Source organism: Notolepis coatsorum, assembly GCF_963971535.1.
Source record: "Notolepis coatsorum genome assembly, chromosome: 1".
Classification (NCBI taxonomy): Eukaryota; Metazoa; Chordata; class Actinopteri; order Aulopiformes; family Paralepididae; genus Notolepis; species Notolepis coatsorum.
In genome coordinates this window covers 240,015,374-240,033,258 of record NC_140165.1, presented here as the reverse complement: position 1 = coordinate 240,033,258, position 17,885 = coordinate 240,015,374, and the positions used below count along the sequence as shown (strand labels likewise).

General features: G+C 44.4%; 1 protein-coding gene across 1 annotated transcript in view; it reads left to right on the top strand.

Moving 5' to 3' along the window:
- The first annotated feature begins 202 nt into the window (after window positions 1-202).
- LOC311224431 (RNA-binding protein Musashi homolog 2-like) overlaps window positions 203-17,885 on the top strand; it is a 211,487-nt gene continuing 193,804 nt past the window's right edge. Inside the window, exons 1-5 of the mRNA XM_084309417.1 lie at window positions 203-343; window positions 774-814; window positions 1,162-1,243; window positions 2,394-2,478; window positions 11,232-11,273. Coding sequence (XP_084165543.1) covers window positions 282-343; window positions 774-814; window positions 1,162-1,243; window positions 2,394-2,478; window positions 11,232-11,273 — 312 coding nt within the window. The 5' untranslated portion in view covers window positions 203-281. The remainder of the gene's footprint in view (window positions 344-773; window positions 815-1,161; window positions 1,244-2,393; window positions 2,479-11,231; window positions 11,274-17,885) is intronic.

Below are 17,885 nucleotides of genomic sequence, written 5' to 3'. Positions count from 1 at the left end.
GAAGAAGAAAAAAGAAGCTTGCTGCACAGTTGCACCGTTACATCTGTAGGCGATGTGGGCGGGTAATGCCAAATGACGTCAATGGAATCGGTTAGGTGACGAGCCCCTGCCCCGCCCCGAGTGGGTCCAGGGAGGGAGGAGGGAACACAGGCTGAGCTGATCCCACGTGTGACGGCTGCATTCCCGGCTCAGTAACGTCCTCGTAGCGGCGCCTCGTCTAGTAGCGACTCGCTGTGTCTGTGTGTATCCGTTAGTCACTGCCTCTAGTTGGGTTTTAGATCATGGAGGGAGACGGGAGCCAAGCCACCTCTGGAAGCCCGAACGATTCGCAACACGACCCGGGGTAAGACTAATAAGAAGACAAAACCTGCAAGAAAAATCCAGATTTCTATTTTTGGGGGGGGGGGGGTATTTCCATATCTGTAAAATATTGCAATCTTAATAATAAGCGTTGACATTTTTTAAAGGCTACCTTCCGGGTCCAGTCAACTATACACCTTTTTGTTTGATTCTATTAGCGAGGAGGAGGAGCGGCGGGCCCGAGAGCCCCTGTCCTCCCGACAACAGCGCGCCTGCTGCGGGCTCCTCCACTGCGCTGCTCGGTCGCTCCTCCGCCTTCCTCTTGCTCTCTCTCTTTTTATTTTCTTTGGTCGCCAGCTAAGTAGTTATAGCTACACGGCTAGCCCTGCAAGTAGTTAGCTATACACACACGTCAAAATGGCCGGCGATCTGACATCTGGACTGACTTCTGTTGTGTTTTCCCCTCCTTGCAGTAAAATGTTTATCGGTGGCCTCAGCTGGCAAACTTCACCAGGTAAGAGCAGCCCGGCGGCGGCGCGCAGGAGCGGGGTGCGTGTAGAGAGGGGCTCGCACCGCCGCAGCTCCGAGTCCCCGTGTTGTACAGTGTGCGTGCGTGTGAGAGAGTGTGTGTGTGTGTCCTGGGATATGTTGAGTGCGTGTGTGTGCGTGCGAGGTTATTTTGATTTGCAATCATTTATAATAAAGTCCTCTATTCGACCCCTATGTGTGTTGTGCTGCACACTGTGTGACATTCACCGCCGCTCCTCCTCGCATGCTGCATATTATTATTATTCTGATATGAGAATAATCGACGCGTGTATAATAATCTCTCTTCTCTCTCTCTCTTGTTTATTTTTGCAGACAGCCTTAGAGACTATTTTAGTAAATTCGGGGAGATCCGAGAATGTATGGTGATGAGAGATCCGACGACAAAACGCTCCAGGTAAATGATCATGGGACTATTGTTGCCGGTGTCGTGGAATAATAATAATAATAAGGATGAGGGTTCGTAGTGTCCTTCAGTTCAGAGCGATCATATGGCGAATATTATATCATGCAGCCATTTAGCCCAGTGTGTCCCGCGATGCGCTTTTGCTTTTGCAAGCGATTGAATCAGCAGCGCTTCTTTGGAAGAAGGGTAATGCTGTTTGACATTGACCGGGAGGTGTGGGAATATATATATTCATTATTCCCGATACCAGTGTTGTTGTCTCTGATTCTTCGCCACGCTGTTCTGTTATTATTAAAGAGACAATGCGCTCAAACGAAAAAGTGAGAAGTAATCTGAAGGTCACCCAAGAGACGAGGGAACCGTCATCATCGGTGCATCTTTTGCAACTCGTTTTTTTTTTTTTTTTTTTTTTTACAAACGCGTCCAGTCGCGTTCACTTCTACTGTACACTGTAATAGATCATGGGATATAAGTACTTTATTAATCCCGACGGAAATTCCGCCCCCACAGATCGCTCACAATAAACATTTAGGTGGTCAAAATAAGAATACACAGTCAAAGATATGTTGTTTGTTGTGTACTGTTGTGTTGTGTGTTGTTTCCTCCACAGGGCTTGGGGTTTACTTATACACTGATTGATTGATTGATTGAGTGATTGAAAACTTTATTTAACAGATTGCAAAATGGGTACAATACAGTACGGCTCAATACATACAATTGTTAAGGGGATGCAGACCAGAGAAAGACTTTCGTCTTGTTTACATCAGGGTCCCGATGTTGTGTGTTTCCTCCACAGGGGCTTGGGGTTCACTTATACACTGTGATGTTGTGTGTTGGGTTCACTTATACACTGATGTTGTGTGTTGGGTTCACTTATACACTGTGATGTTGTGTGTTGGGTTCACTTATACACTGATGTTGTGTGTTGGGTTCACTTATACACTGTGATTGATGTTGGCTGTTGGGTTCACTTATACACTGATGTTGTGTGTTGGGTTCACTTATACACTGATGTTGTGTGTTGGGTTCACTTGACTTATACACTGTGATGTTGTGTGTTGGTTTCACTTATACACTGTGATGTTGTGTGTTGGGTTCACTTATACACTGTGATGTTGTGTGTTGTTTCTTTCCTCTACAGGGGCTTTGGGTTCGTGACGTTTGCAGACGCTGCCAGTGTAGATAAAGTCTTAGCTCAGCCACACCACGAATTAGACTCGAAAACGGTATGTTTTTCCTCCTTTTCGCTACTTTGCTTGTGATTGCATGAACGGTAATCTAATGTGCCATTCTATTATTTGAGACGCGTTCTAGTGCCATTCTCCATTTTAATTAGTCGTTTTACACTCGATGCTACGAGGAGGTTGTTAATTGTGTGCCCTGACCCCTCTCAGCCAGCATCTTACATTCAGATAGTTAACCCCTACTCTGCCGCTGGGGTGACACGCTACATAATATATAATTCAAACACTGTGGTCACTCCTCGCACCACTTTCCCTTTAAGATTGCCTCGTGGATTGTTTGATGAGAAAATGTGTTTGACCTTGCATGTTGTGTAATGAAATTGTAATTGTTTTTTTTTCTGGAGAGAGAGAGAGTGTGTGAGAGAGATAAAATAAAATAAACATCTTTCTTATCTTGTATAGCATAAACCACTGTTTACATTCTTTACTTCTTACATTCTTACTTACTGTGTTGTCAGTATTTCACCCAAAATTGCATTATTGAAAATTTGTATGGACAAAATGAAGATAATTCACATGAATAAATTTGGTTTTGTAAGCACTTTTATTTTGCGTTAAGCTTTCATTTTTCTCAGCTTGAGTGGCGACTGAGTGCGCTGCTGGCTCCCTTCCTGCTGCTCTTTCATCTCAGCCTATGTGTGCACCACAGATAAAAAATGAACCACATCTGATCTTTTTCACCAATCTCATTTTTGCTAGACTGTTAATAGTTATTAGTAATCTGACCATGCGTACCTGCGGCCAGTATAGGTCTCATTTCTTTCTGAAAAGACCCCCGGATTACAGCCGGGCCAGGAGGGTCTTCATTAATTTGTGTTCGCATTGGACAAGGTGTCGCGGTGGTGAAGGTGGTGGTATAAACATCGGCTGTGTGTGTCTCTCCCTCCAACCTGTGTACTTGCATGCTATGATCGAATCAAGACGCTAAGTAACCTAATTAATTCAATGAGTTCCTGGAAAATCATAAGCCCTTATTACGCATAAACATGTCACATTATTGCATGCGTTCTGAGCCGTTGATCTTTGGAAGTGATAATTGCCGAGAGTAATGCTTTGACAGGTCCTGAAAAAGCATTTAAAGCTTTTGTTGTTTTTGATTGAAAATAGAGTGGGGTGGGCGGCGGGGGGCTATCGGGGCTCGCCGGTGTCTGTCTTTTGTTCCCGGGTTCTATTTGATTATATCGTTGTATTATATTGGAGATATTTTATTAGATTGTGGATGAAAGAATTGATTCAGTCGAGAGAAAGTATGTTAGGGGATTAAATCCCAACGCGTCGATGTACCGCGGCTCAGGACAAGCAGTCTGTGTGTGTGGCTGGATCTCGGCGCTCACCTGTGAGAGGGTGTTAAAAAGGACTCCTTCTCTGGGAGCGGTGGAGCATAGACTGGCTGCTCCTGTGTTGTCCTGCTCGGGATATTAGCATTAACTGCTCCTGTGTTGTCCTGCTCGGGATATTAGCATTAACTGCTCCTGTGTTGTCCTGCTCGGGATATTAGCATTAACTGCTCCTGTGTTGTCCTGCTCGGGATATTAGCATTAACTGCTCCTGTGTTGTCCTGCTCGGGATATTAGCATTAACTGCTCCTGTGTTGTCCTGCTCGGGATATTAGCATTAACTGCTCCTGTGTTGTCCTGCTCGGGATATTAGCATTAACTGCTCCTGTGTTGTCCTGCTCGGGATATTAGCATTAACTGCTCCTGTGTTGTCCTGCTCGGGATATTAGCATTAACTGCTCCTGTGTTGTCCTGCTCGGGATATTAGCATTAACAGCTCCACAGTTTCCAAAAGCTGTAGCCTCGAGGGCTGTGTTATGAAACACAGGAGTTGTAGTTTTTTAACATTCTTTTAGTTGTATTTTGACAACCAGAAGAGGGTTTATACTAGAAGAACAGAGATCATTTGAGGATGGCGTGGAAAGCTACTAATTTACCAACGTGATCATTTATAGTCCTTACACACAGGGGACTTATGTAATTTTTTTCCATGCGTGAGGTATGCCTAACAAAATGGGTCGACAGGGGTGACTGTAAAAAAAGAATGTAAATAAATATTTTAAAAAGAAGGTTTTTGACAGCTGATTCCTGGCCCTAAGTGCAGAGCGTCGGTGGTGAAATCAGGAGTTGCCTGCCACTAATATGGCTCAGGAGAGTTCTGCCATGTTTACGGCTCCCCCATATGACTGAATGGGGAGCTTGTGTGTGTGAGCCTATTGATAAAGGTGAAACTTTGCCCTCACTGAAGGGGGGTTGGGAGGAGGGAGAAGCTCAACTGAGAGCTCATCGAAAGGCAAATGCATGCATGAGCTGATACACACACACACACGCACACACACACACTCTAGCTCCGGGTGCTCAACCTTCAGTGCGTGCCTTGTTTATTTGGCCAGCTATTTTTGTGCAGGCATTTTCCCCCCTCTGGTTTGTTTAGTAAAAAAATAAAAATAAGAAGTTGACAAAACGGTCCTGTCTGTCTGGTCGTTCCACACTGGTCGTTAATTCTTGGCGTAGTTTGTCCTTAATTTTAATTAAATGGAAATATGACACTGGACCTGAAATACCCTGCTTAATTTAGCTTATTTAGCCTGAAACTGCCTTTTCATCTGCAGTTCCTGGGGAAAAGGCTCTGCCTTTATGTCACTCAGTAGTACTGTAGTCAAATTGTTCCGTCAACCTGAATTTCCTATACTGTAATATTATGTGTCGTTAACTTGTCGTTAACTAGCCTAATGCAACCCTACAATGTTGAAACACTCCAGCCACATTACTATTTATGAGCTTAGTGATTACGCAATCTCTTACATGAACAACAGTGTTGCTATTGGATTCGTCATTACTGGAGGAGTTATTAGACACACAGATGACATAATAATGACACTTGTGACACATCCACCCCCCCCATTCACATTCATCATCAATTTTCTTGTTGATGTGTTATGTATATATTTATATGCATGTGTGTATATATATGTATATGTGATAATGGTTAAGGTAGCAATACCATTTTTTTATTAGTCTTTTGCATTGCAGGAAGTAGGCACTTCTGATATTGATCTACTTGTGTGTTGAGTCACAATGGGTCTCATTCTCCAAGGACTTACGACAAAAAGGGCTTTCTCTTAGGGCCATTTGAGACCTTTTCGGGATGATTTTGGGATTCACCAACCGTCCCAATAAAACATATATAATTAATATTATATTATAATATATTGTCTATATTCATGTCTTGCCCGAAAAGGTCTCAAATGGCCCTAAGAGAAAGCCCTTTTTGTCGTAAGACCGTTGGAGAAAAATGTATACCAAACTAACCAAAGTGTGGGAAAAATATAAGGGGGGGAAATTCAGAGCCGAGTGGCTGAAGTGCATGTTGAAAGAGAGAGAGGTTTTATTCACTCTATAGCCACATTTAAAGTGTAACAAATTGTCGGAAATTGGTTTTAAGCCATACATATTGGATCTGATTTTTTTTTTCTATGAATTGTATCCTTTTAAATTCCCTTTTAAAATGAAAAATAGTATCGGCTGGGTGGCGCAGCTGACATTGCGCTCGTCACCAACACAAGAGACACCGGGTTCGAATCCGGCTGTTTGCGTTGCCTCCGGCTTGAGCCGGCCGTCAGCAGAGTTAGCGGGTGGAAGTCGATGGGTGGTCATCTGGACGTTGTGGACAGCGACTCCTACAGGTCGGTTGGGGGACGCCTGCACAGCAGAGACAGGAAATGGCAAGGGTAGTGTGAGCCTCCCACACGTTACACCTCGCCAATGAGAGTCCGCGCTGGCAGGTGAAAATATGTGACAGGCTGCCTCCCCGTGTATCGGAGGGGACACGTGATGCAAGGCTTCTATCCTCCCTACAACCGGCCAGTGGGGGGCATATATGAGCAACGTTCAAGACAGGGGAGGGGAGAATTGGCACAGCGGGTAATTGGGATGGGAGAAAAATAGAAAAAATAAATAAAATGAAAAATAGTGCTGGGGAAAGTACTTGAAAGTCCTTGAATTTCATTTAGCAATGTCTGTGGGAACCCAGGCAATACAATCATGATAAAGGGCCTATTGAAATTTAGTGTTTATTTAAAGATTAAATCATAACTGAATATTACTGTGATGTGATCCCAGAAGTGCACTTTTTTTTCAGGAAATATCTCATTTCAAGATACAAATAAATAAATATGTGTGTATAATCATTGGCTAGGACACTTAACAATCGTTAAATTAACTACTTAACAAATAAGATGGATATGCCTGGATCCATTATATATTTTGCTGCTTCATTAGATAGCACAGTAACCAGACATCAAAGATGGGAGAGACGGGGGGTAAGATGTGTGACTTGGGCTGTGAGCCAAACTTGAGTTTGCAGCTTTGCGGTCACATAATTTATGTGCGTTAGCCTGCTATGTCATGGAGCGCCCCCTATCGAACCGGTTGGAAACAGTCCCCACTACCTGCCTACTAAGGACCGTATCATGTGACCTTGGAAATGTAATGTGACCCAGTACATGTCCGTCAACAAGTCCTCTAGGTTGGTTAAAGGGATATTTAACTTTAGTAGAGCATGTCAATTTTCCACAGTCTTACCCCTTTCCAAGTCTCTACAAGTAAGCTAGTGGCCACTGCTGTCTACGCCACAATTACTCCCAGGAGTCGGGCTCCTTTGACACAGAAAAATATATTACACAGAATAATATTGCTGTGTAGTTTGTTTATACTTCAGAGGTATGATATCTAGACGTGGTCCTCAGAATGAATGGAAGTGAATGAGGAGCCTGACACCTGGGAGGAATGGTAATGTTGACGGCGAGGGCAGCAGTGATCGCTAGCTTACTTGTAGATTACTTTAAATATAGCAAGATTTACTAAAGTGAAATATTCCTTTGAACCCTTTCACTACCACACCCTTTCACTGCGACTATACAGATGGTTAACCCTTTCACTGCCACACAACAAAGGCTTAACCCTTTCACTACCACACTACAGAAGGTTAACCCTTTCACTACCACACTATAGACTGTTAACCGTCTGTGTGGTAGTGAAAGGTTAACCTTCTGTAGTGTGGTAGTGAATGGGTTAAGCAAAAAAAACGAAACAAAACAAGGCTGTAGAGTAGAGTCATCTGAATGAATATAAAATCCTGTTATTTGATACAGAGACACTTTATCCACTGGACGCGTCAGACGACGGGATCATGACTTGCACTATTCTCCCCTGTTTAAAATTCCCCTTGTACGTGGACTCCTTGACATCATGAAAGTGAAGGCTTGAGATGAATATCACTGTATGCTGACAATCAAGTTTCCTCTGACACTGTTTCTGAAGCTGCCCCCCCCCCCCCACACACAACATGTACATGGACAATATTCCACTAATGGCCTTTCCCCCTGCAGTTATGTGGCCTTGCAATGAAAAGATGAAAGCAAAGTTATTTTTTTTCTTTTTTTCTCCAGGAGAGCGACCATGTTAGGGCTGCATTCATCTTCATTGACAATGTCAAATGTGTTGGGATGACAGCACTGTTTTAATGTGCTTCCCTCTCACACAGGGGAGCTGCTACTTCATACATTTGCCAAAGCGTGCGAGAGGAAATTAACATCAATCTGAAAATTCCCTCTGCAGCCCCCCCTCCCCCCCCATAATCATACCTGTCTTAAGTAAAGAAATTGGATGTCACTTTAAGGGACCCGCCATTACTTCTACTGTTAGTGCTTTTTCTATATCGATTTGGACTCGCAGTTCTTTTTAAAAAGAGATTTCTGAGTCGTTAGTTGCGACTCCTCACACGGCGCCCATTTAATTTCCCTTTCCCCCCCGTTGTCATTATTTGATGAGGGACGAATCTTCAGTTCCACCCACAAAGCACGCTCTCCGCCGTAGCGGCTTGAAGCGCGTTGAATTGTCACCGCGAATGTCGTTACAAATGTTCTGCCGCGCTCCTTTTGTATTAGGCCTCATTGTGTTCCATCAGAACGGGGTGCACGCCAATTAACATTTGCCTGCTCTGACACAGGGGGATGCGATCAGAATAAACCCGCCTCTCCCTTCGGTCACTTAAAGGCACGCAAGGTTGCAGCTTTGCATTATCCAAATATTGGAAATCCATCGGATGAACAAAGGGCCGGCATATGATTTTTAGCCAGCTTTTATTTGCCTTTAAATGGGAAGGCAGTTGTCCGGGACAGCACATTGTTTCGCCTTGAATGGCATGAAAGAACTTATTCAATACATCGGGAATGGTCGAGGAAATTACTGTATGCAGTAGCAGGATCCTGAGTTCTCCCTATCAATCAGTCTTGTCTTTGTGTCGTGCTGCGGTTGCAATTTAGTTTCAATAATAAGTTCTTAAAGCAGGCTGGACATAAATGTTAATTAGCTTCCTGTCAGTGTAATTTGTAACTCCGCAGTCTTATTGACCCCCTCTCGGTTATGAAAAGGTTTAATTTGAAGATGTGTGTGTGTGTGTTTGGGGAGCGCCGCCCGTGACCGGAGAAAGGTAAATAGCTGGTAGCTTTAGATGTCATCAGCCGTCGTTAATGGGAACATTGATTAACTATATGGGAGAAGCTGTGAAATCACATACTCATTGACTGTCGGTGTAGCGAAACAAGAGAAATTCAAACCCGGGCCATCGAGTTGTGCAGTCTGTGCTGCCTTTTCCTCTCCTTTGATCGTCGTTGGCTAATTTATCGATTAGCCTGTACTATAGTGTGATGGGTATTGGATGACTGGGGAGTTGATTCGCCTGTCCACATCTCATTTCGATACTATCTCTCACAAGGACTGCCCTCCCGTCTTCTACCAGATATGGATTTAAAACAGTGTAATTGATGATGGAGCAGTGGAATAGATAGTGGGCAATTTGTTCATATTGAACAGGTGGGGAAGGTGGCCAGGTGAATTGTCCCGTTCCCCTCCTCTGCTTTCACCCTTGTGTCTGTGCTTTAACAAAGGGGGAGGCACAATTAATAATTTGTGCTTTCCCACCCTCAAATTGCCCTGTGGGCGGGGATCAATTCCATCCTTTTAAATCCATTCGGGGAAGGACATTACTTAGTGCTAGAAACCCAGGGTAGGAGGATATTCTGGACGCGTTAAGCATATTTCACACGAGAACTCCGGACACAATGCCCAGAGAATCAGGTGCGGGCGCTGCGTTCCCACTGGTAGCACACAGCAGGCGATTCTCCGTGACAGACGCGTTCTCATATGAATTTACTCTGCTTGGTTTAGGCGAGGGGTGGTCGAGGTAGAGGGAGGGCAGGACGCAGGGAGGAAGTACCTCCTCCGCCTGCGGACAGAAGATCATCATTTTAAATATTCATCAACTGGCATGTAACTTGACATTGTTGCAAATAAGGACAACCTCAACCTTTTTGTGTTAAAAGAAAGGTTTACAATTAAATCAAAAGGGTCAACAGTATTCCGTACAGTGCAAATAAATAGTATATAAATAGTTAATGTATCAATTCAAAACTATTATATAAACTGTTAATTTATGGAAACATTTTTGGATGACGAGCAAACAGCGTTTCATATTTCTCATCCTCAGTCAGACAGCGGAGCTGACTTTGATATTTAATAAATCTCCTGTTTCAAAGTGTTATTGAGCAAAAGCTGACCTATTTAACAAATTGAATAATGATAACTTAATAATGGTTTCATGCAGGCTAAAACACAGTGAGAAGCACACGTTTAATATAAATGTACGGCTTCAATCTCGCTCATCGCGCCCCAGTGTGCCTCCCCACTGTCACTTTTTGGAACATATCGGGCACAAACTCGCTCAAATCTTGATGAGACAAATGCCTTGTGTGTCTTATCCTTGGTTGGGAATGAAATTGGAGAGAATGAAGATAACACAGATATCAACTTTATCCACAACCACCCATACGTTTTAATTGAACTATATAGCATTAAAGGACCAACTTTACACAACACTGTTGTGTGTAGGCAACATGGTTAGTCTACGTTAATCAACACACTGTGAACAATGATCTGCTGTATTCTATGGTCTCAGTTGGTTATTACAGATTTAGGACTTGGGTACTGGGAGGGTAAACTCTGTGCTGAATAAAAAAAGAAAAAAAGATTCATTTGCACATACGTTCAGGAGTCCAGTGCATGTATGAACAGGGCTTTTGTCTGCTGTGTTGTCATTTTATTAAGTACTGAAGAATGCAACCCCACTGCATTCTCTTTGCTATATGTAGCAGGCCTGCAGTATGTTATTTACTGTGTGTAGATGTGTGCTGAATGACACTCCCATTTACTTCCATATATTTATCTTCATCCATACTTTTAACTTTACATTTCCTATATCATTTTACTTTAGTCAGATTAGCCTCCATAGTGATGCGTTACAATCTCTTCCACCCTCCAAGATTTGCACTACCTCTTCTACCAAATTTCTGGATTTAATTTTTTCCATTTTGTACTTTAGTTTTGTATATTTTGTATAGTGTTTGGTCTTTATTCTGCATGAAGCACAATCTCTGGAGGCTCATACAGAACCAAGCATTTCACTATAATGTACATGTACCTTATATGTGGCAAATACAATTAAACTTGAGCTAGGATGACACCATTTTGCTAACTCTCCTCTCCTCTCTCCCCCCTCTCTCTCCCTCACACACTCCTCCCTTTATTCTCTCTCTCCACCTCTCACTCTCAATTGCTCATCCCCCCCCCTCGTTCTCTCTCTCTTCCTCTCTTTCTCTGTCTCTCCTCTCCGTCCACCAGATTGACCCTAAAGTTGCCTTCCCTAGACGCGCTCAACCCAAGGTGAGTGGACTTTCTGTGCTGTGTCATGCTGGGCCGGTGGGTGCGGGGGATGATTGTGTGTTACCTTGTATATATGATGCACACCTGGATCCCTGTAGAGAGGTCCTGCTACTTCCCGAACATTTGTTATGTTAGATTCTGCTGAGTAATACTGATGATGCCATATTGTTTGTCAGAGAATAGGAACTCCCATTAGTCCGGCACTAACTCTTGAGTGAAATTCCCCCGGGTGACTGACGGCGCTGAAAGGACGCGACAGAGTCTGATCAGATGAGAGCCGCGTCGCAGTAATTCACGCTACAAGTCGTTCTCTCTCTCTCCCCAAAGATGCCAAGATGGATTGTGGAATTTTCCCTGTTTTGTCACACAAAGCAAAGCATTGTTACCTTGGCAGCTCAGGTCTGGAGCAGAGAATTGGCAGAGCGGGGAGAATTCAAAGCCCAAGCACATGCTCCTTTTAAGGCTGGGTATTGCTGTATAATTGAGTACCAGCGAGGCGATGTGTTTTTCCTGATACAATCTCTTCCACCCTCCACTGACTTGCGTTTTTCAGTCAAAGCTGACAGCTTCAGCTCGACTGTTAGTGACAGTGTCCCTACTAGTCTGCAAGTCTGTACATACCAAAGGCCTCATATTCATCTCCAGTGCATATGCTGTCAATGTGCTAGCATACGCTGTGTTATTTGGCAGATTTCTACAAAGCTTTGATATTACTCTGCTCTGTGGGCTCTGTACTCGGGGTGGGGTGGTGCTTTGGGCGGGTGGGTGGGGGTGGATGGGAGGGGGGAGGGGGGGGGGGGGTGCAGATCGCCCCTGAATTCATTATTTGAATAAACATGAATTTGACTCAAGGACATCCACAACAATAAAGGGAGCGATGCAGGCGGCCGGGGACTATGAAGCAGCAGCAGCTTCTCCGAGAGCAGAGCAGTGACACTGCGGAGTGTTGCTGAAGGTTAAACAGCACCTGCAGTCGTCTTTTGGACCCGGCACTTAAGGCCGAGCTCATTAGCGTGGGGAGCGGGTACTGTTTGTTTCTAGCCCAGAGTGGGAAATGTATCTTGTCACAAAGGAGCTGGCAGCGGCGGGATTTAAGGCAGAGCGAGTGGCGTTGCAGGGGGGTCGGTTAGCTAGGATATGTATAATTTATGAACGCTTGCGTGAGGGCTAGTGGTCAGCTTCACCGTGACTCACTTTGTCCCGAGTCGCCCGGGGACTCGGCCTCGTCACCTTCCACCCCGTGGTCCCAGTCCGGACGTTCACCTGGCTGGTATGCTGTGTGTGTGTGTGTGTGTGTACGCGCGCACCCATGTGCCTCTGTGTGCGTGTGCATTTTGAGGGCATCTTGTGTGATTCTATATGCTTTTCTTTTTGTTGTTGCTTATTTCTGTATGTACACTGGACTTTAACGCTTTCAGCGCCAGCCATTATCTCCATCCTTGTAGTCAATGGGCCACGCTTTAAAAGATAGGCATTTTCACTGTGCGTCACGATGTTTACAGAGCTATAGCTATATGCTATATTATAGCTATGGAGACAATACTGTGGCTCATTTGACAGTCACTATCTCTCGTAGGGCTGGGCGATATGGAAAAAAATCATATCGCGATAACGATATGATAATTTTATTTTATTTCTCGATATCGGTAATTATCGAATTGTTATAAGTATAATTTTTTATTTTTTTTTTTTAACAACAGATGTATGTTTATTTTGCAGCAATTCTTTGTCATTGCCGCCATCTTTAGTGTTACATCCCCTCACACTCCAGTTCTCAGGCTGCAGCTGGTTTAAAAGCTAAAGTAAACCGGCTTGCTTCTCTGCTGGCTGTGGCTCCAGAGGAGTTGAACAGTTCTGGCTCTGCTCGTTTATTTTCTATCTTTTGGCGCTTTTTGGTGGACAAACATGTGCACTGTGACTCGTGACTGGAGTCTAGTTCTGCTAGCACACATAGCCTACTGTGTACAGACGGTTTCAAAATGTATTTTAAATTAGAAAGCAAACAAAATAAATGGACAAGAGAAAAAGAAATCTGAATTTGGTCAGTATTGTCATTTGGACAAGCAAAGCCATTACTTTAAGTTTCGATATTGATTATTAAAATATATCGCGATATTTATCGTTATCGTTATATCGCCCAGCCCTAGGAGGTATCCCAAAAAGAATATTCCAATTGTCTGATCGCGATTTCAAGTATTGATGTCCAACGGTTGGCGAGATAACCCGACTATAGTCGTGGTTGGCCGTGAATGAGTTAATGAGGAAAACCTCAGTCGCCGTTCGAGTTTAAATAAATAAAGGTCTGAACGGACATTAGCTGCAGCGAGGCCCTCGTGGCGTAAAGAGGCTCTTCCGCAGGTGGCAGGTGTCCACTGCGGCACTCGTCCAGCTAATTGAAATGAAGACGTTTTTACCCGACCTGCTCTTTCCAGAGTGGACGATCACTCTCTCTCTCTCTCTCTCTCTCTCTCTCTCTCTCTCTCTCTCCTCTCTCTCTCCTCTCTCTCTCCTCTCTCTCTCTCTCTCTCTCTCTCTCTCTCTCTCTCTCTCTCTCTCTCTCTCTCTCTCTCTCTCTCTCTCTCTCTCCTCCTCTCTCTCTCTCTCTCTCTCTCTCTCTCGCCGCTGTTCCATTGTCAAAGGAACCGTTCAGAACCTCTGAGAGTTCTGAGACGGGTTCTTGTTTGTCTTTACATTGGTTTTTAAAAAAGGATGAAGTGCTTCAGCAGAAAGAAAGTTGGCGCTGGGATTTTCAAAACATTGCGACTTTCACCCCCAGCTAGCTGCCCGTCTACAGATGTGGCGGCACATTTCTTGACCAGGCACAACAGAGAGAGCGCGCCGCTAGCTCCGCACCCCCCGCCCCCCAGCGTTCCTGGCGTTTAGCAGCGCCTCCCGAGCCCACTCCAAAACATACTCCTGAGAACCTCATGTAGAACTTCCCTGTTTACCATGGAAACAATTTGGAACCCGTGAGCTCGGTTTGACAGCGTGGTTCACCGCGGCAAGTTCTTACAGTGGAAGAGGGCCATCTGTCCACGCACACGCACACACAACACGCACACACAACACACACACATACACACGCACACGCACACACACACACACTCTGGCCCAGGCCGCGGGACCCGAGGCCTAATGCTGTTTCCTGGCTCCTGCACCAGCTCTAGATGAATGGGGGCATTAAATCAGGCAGTTCTCAGCCGCAGCTAGAACACAGCCCCTAGGTGTTTGCCTTTGTGTTAAGCCAACCGCCCAATAATAGCGTTTTATGCAAATGCTGGCCTACCTTTGCCTCCAATCATGTGGCATTATGTTTGTGGCTGGCTCATATTTGGAGGAGAGCTGGTGTTGAATAGTGAAACAAGCCGCCGTCATGTGCTCCGGTTTAAACCGCCGCCCCCCGACGTGAGCGGGAACACGGTGAACTGGATTATTCTTAACCTGCTGAAGCCATTACGCACATCGGCCTCGGGGGGCATTATGTGTGCTTTGACATTTTTTTTTAATTTTTATCTTAATCCAAGAGATGTCAAAACTGTACGCCTCAGATGCTTATGTGGTTAGTAGCCCGTTAGACGGTTTTGAATGTTGCAAGCAGTTGGACCTCTTGCGGCATAATTTATGTCGTAAACCATCAGCTCCTTGGACTCATAATAACATAATAATAATAAGCTACATCAACGTTTTCCCTCCTTGTAGACGGAATGGCTTTACGACTCGCCTACACTCTCGGCTTCTCCGTTTGATTTGCTACTTCATTCCTCCCAAGTAGGGAATTACTGTTGGCTGGGGTTTTCTGTCAAGATGTATTGATTTAGTCTTTCTGCTTGTACACCTGTTAAAGTGTACTTCCCCGAAACGCTAAGCTGATATATTGTTTACATCATCATCTCACACTGTAGAGGATTACTTTATTGTCAATTTACACAAGGCAATTGGAATTAGTTTTACTCCATATATCTACTGTATCTCAGCGCAGGGGCACCAGGGTAGTTTGAGGGATCTGTGCCTTGCTCAAGGGCAGTGTGCCAGAGACGGTAGACGCTGTAGATGTAATTCCAGCTACCCTCCAGTCCCGGGGGAATGAAACCTTTCAGTTACTGGTCGCCCTGAATACCTCGAGGTCAGCACCGTGTCCGTAAGCCAGAGAAAGTTGACCTTTACACAAGTGGTCAAATGAACTCATTCGGTTTGTTGATGTCCGAGTGAGTTCAACCAGACCTCGTTGTGGTAATTGCAGCCCAGTGATATGATGTTGGTGAAATGATAGCTGGAGCTGGACTTGCTGGGGATAGTATAGAACATATAGGTCTTTCCAATCTCTTTATAATCTCAGAGGAGCTACTAGAGGAATTGAAATCCAAGCAAAGTATTACATCAGAATATGGAATTAATTTAAGATGGCTGTGAAAATCCTTCAGGAGCTGAGCTGTCAATGAACAAACTAGTATTCAGATGCTAGATGTGTTATGGGTGAAATGCTCTTATAGAATGAATGAATCGTTTAAAATGTAATTAAATAAATTATTTTGTCCAAATAGGAAGAAGAAGCAATATGTCCTACCCCTTATTGCAATAAACCCTTAAATCTTTTTTCAAACACGGTGTTCTTCAACAAAATCATCTGCAAACTAAATCACTTCTCCTTTGATCAAGTTACTATATAATCATTACTGTTAATAAATAATAGTGCTAAATGCTTCTATAGTGTTCTCATGATGTGTCTTGCCAACCAATATGGCGCAGTGCCACAGCTCGTTGGCCACGGTTGTCGTTTAATGCTAATCACCTGTTAGTGATTACAATCACGTGTCGTTTGCCCCAAGATGTCTGCGTTGGAATACTATGTATAAGAAAGGGTTATAGAGATGCTTTTGGCTCACGGTAGCATATATTTAGCCTCAAGTTACTTAGTGTGTAATTATCTCCACCAGGCAGCCTGGGGAGATCATGTAATCTGTAGACACTTCAAAGAAATAAATCACACTGAATCAAATGTAAAATGTAAATTTGTGAATCGATTTTGAATCAATAGAGATAGATTTGTGATTCTTATATGAATTGAAGGCACTACTTCAATTGTGTAGTAGTGCGCTAGTGTAACAGTCTAATAGTATGTAATAGTCTGCATTTTTTTTTTTTATCTACTTTTCTCCCCATTTTTCTATTTTTCTCCCATCCCAATTTCGTATGATCCAATTCTACCCTCCCTGTCTCGAACGTTGTTAGACCATGCCTCCCACTGGTCGGCTGCAATGTGGACCAAGCCTTGCATCACGTGTCCCCTCCGGTACACGAGGAGGCAGCCGTCGCATCTTTTCACCTGTATAGCGCGATCTCTCAGTGGCGAGGAGTAACGCGTGGGAGGCTCACGCTGCCCCCGATACTTCCTGATTCTGCTGTACAGGCGCACCACCGGCCTGTAGGAGTCGCCGTCCACAACATCCGATCCCCACCCACCGGCTTTCCACCCCCTAATACTGCCAATTGTATTAGTGTGAACGACCAGCCAAGCCGGAAGCAACGCCGAGAGCTGGGCTCGAACCCAGCATCTCCTGCGTTAGTGGTGAGCGCCTTGCCCACTGCGCCACTTAGCCGCCCCTAATAGTCTGCATTTGTTAAATATTGTAGGCGTGTTTGCTCTGTGAGAGAGAGAGAGAGAGAGAGAGAGAAAGAGAGAAAGAGGCAGCCGCCTGGTGGAGATTTGCGCTCTACTGAGCTCACCTTTCTAGTTGAGCAAATGTTTTTGCCACGTTCTCCAGTCCAATGGATATTTAGTAAAAATTCTTTGTTTTGATATGAATTCCCGCGAGAACCTATTCACTCTTATGTACATAATTGAATAACTTGGAAGCTTTTTCCCAACAGTATCCCTCACCAAGGCTCTGGGCCATGCAATTTTCATCTACATCATTTCATTGATGTTTAATTACCACAACATTACTCAGTGGACAATATTACACTCAAACGCTCAATAACTCTCAAACCAAAGTGTTTATTTTGGTGTTACGTGTGAACTCATGTATGAAATCCGCCCCCTTGTTTTTGTTGGCGAAATGTCCCTTTTCTCAGCACACTTCGGTGCATCGGAGTTTAAGCACGTATGAGTATCGGGGGAAATTCTCCGATATTCTATTTGAACCTGGTGTCAGACCGATATCCGCTACCAGTATCTGTATTGGTACATCCCTCGTAACCGTGCACTGTGTAGGCACTTCATTATTTCACATGGCTTCAAGCAGGGATGCACCGCTCCCAACCCTCTGTATCGGTATTGTGTACGGTGGTCCGATCCTTTACCAAGCTGCCACCGAAGCCTCCCTGTGCAGCACATGGTCGAGAAGAAGGAACGTGATCCCAGCTCTCCTTCCAGAATGATGACACGAGATGATGAGATGGAACGTGATCCCAGCTCTCCTTCCAGAATGATGACACGGGATGATGAGATGTTAGCCAACAGGTTGGGATCTTTATTACATTATAGCACCGGTAATAACTGAGCAGAATTGTCAGCTGCATCTCTCAGCTGCATTTCTTCAGCCGCTAACCTCATTAGCTTGCTTTCTAACTAACTGATGGGCTAACATATAGAATAATTTTTGCATCTTGTCC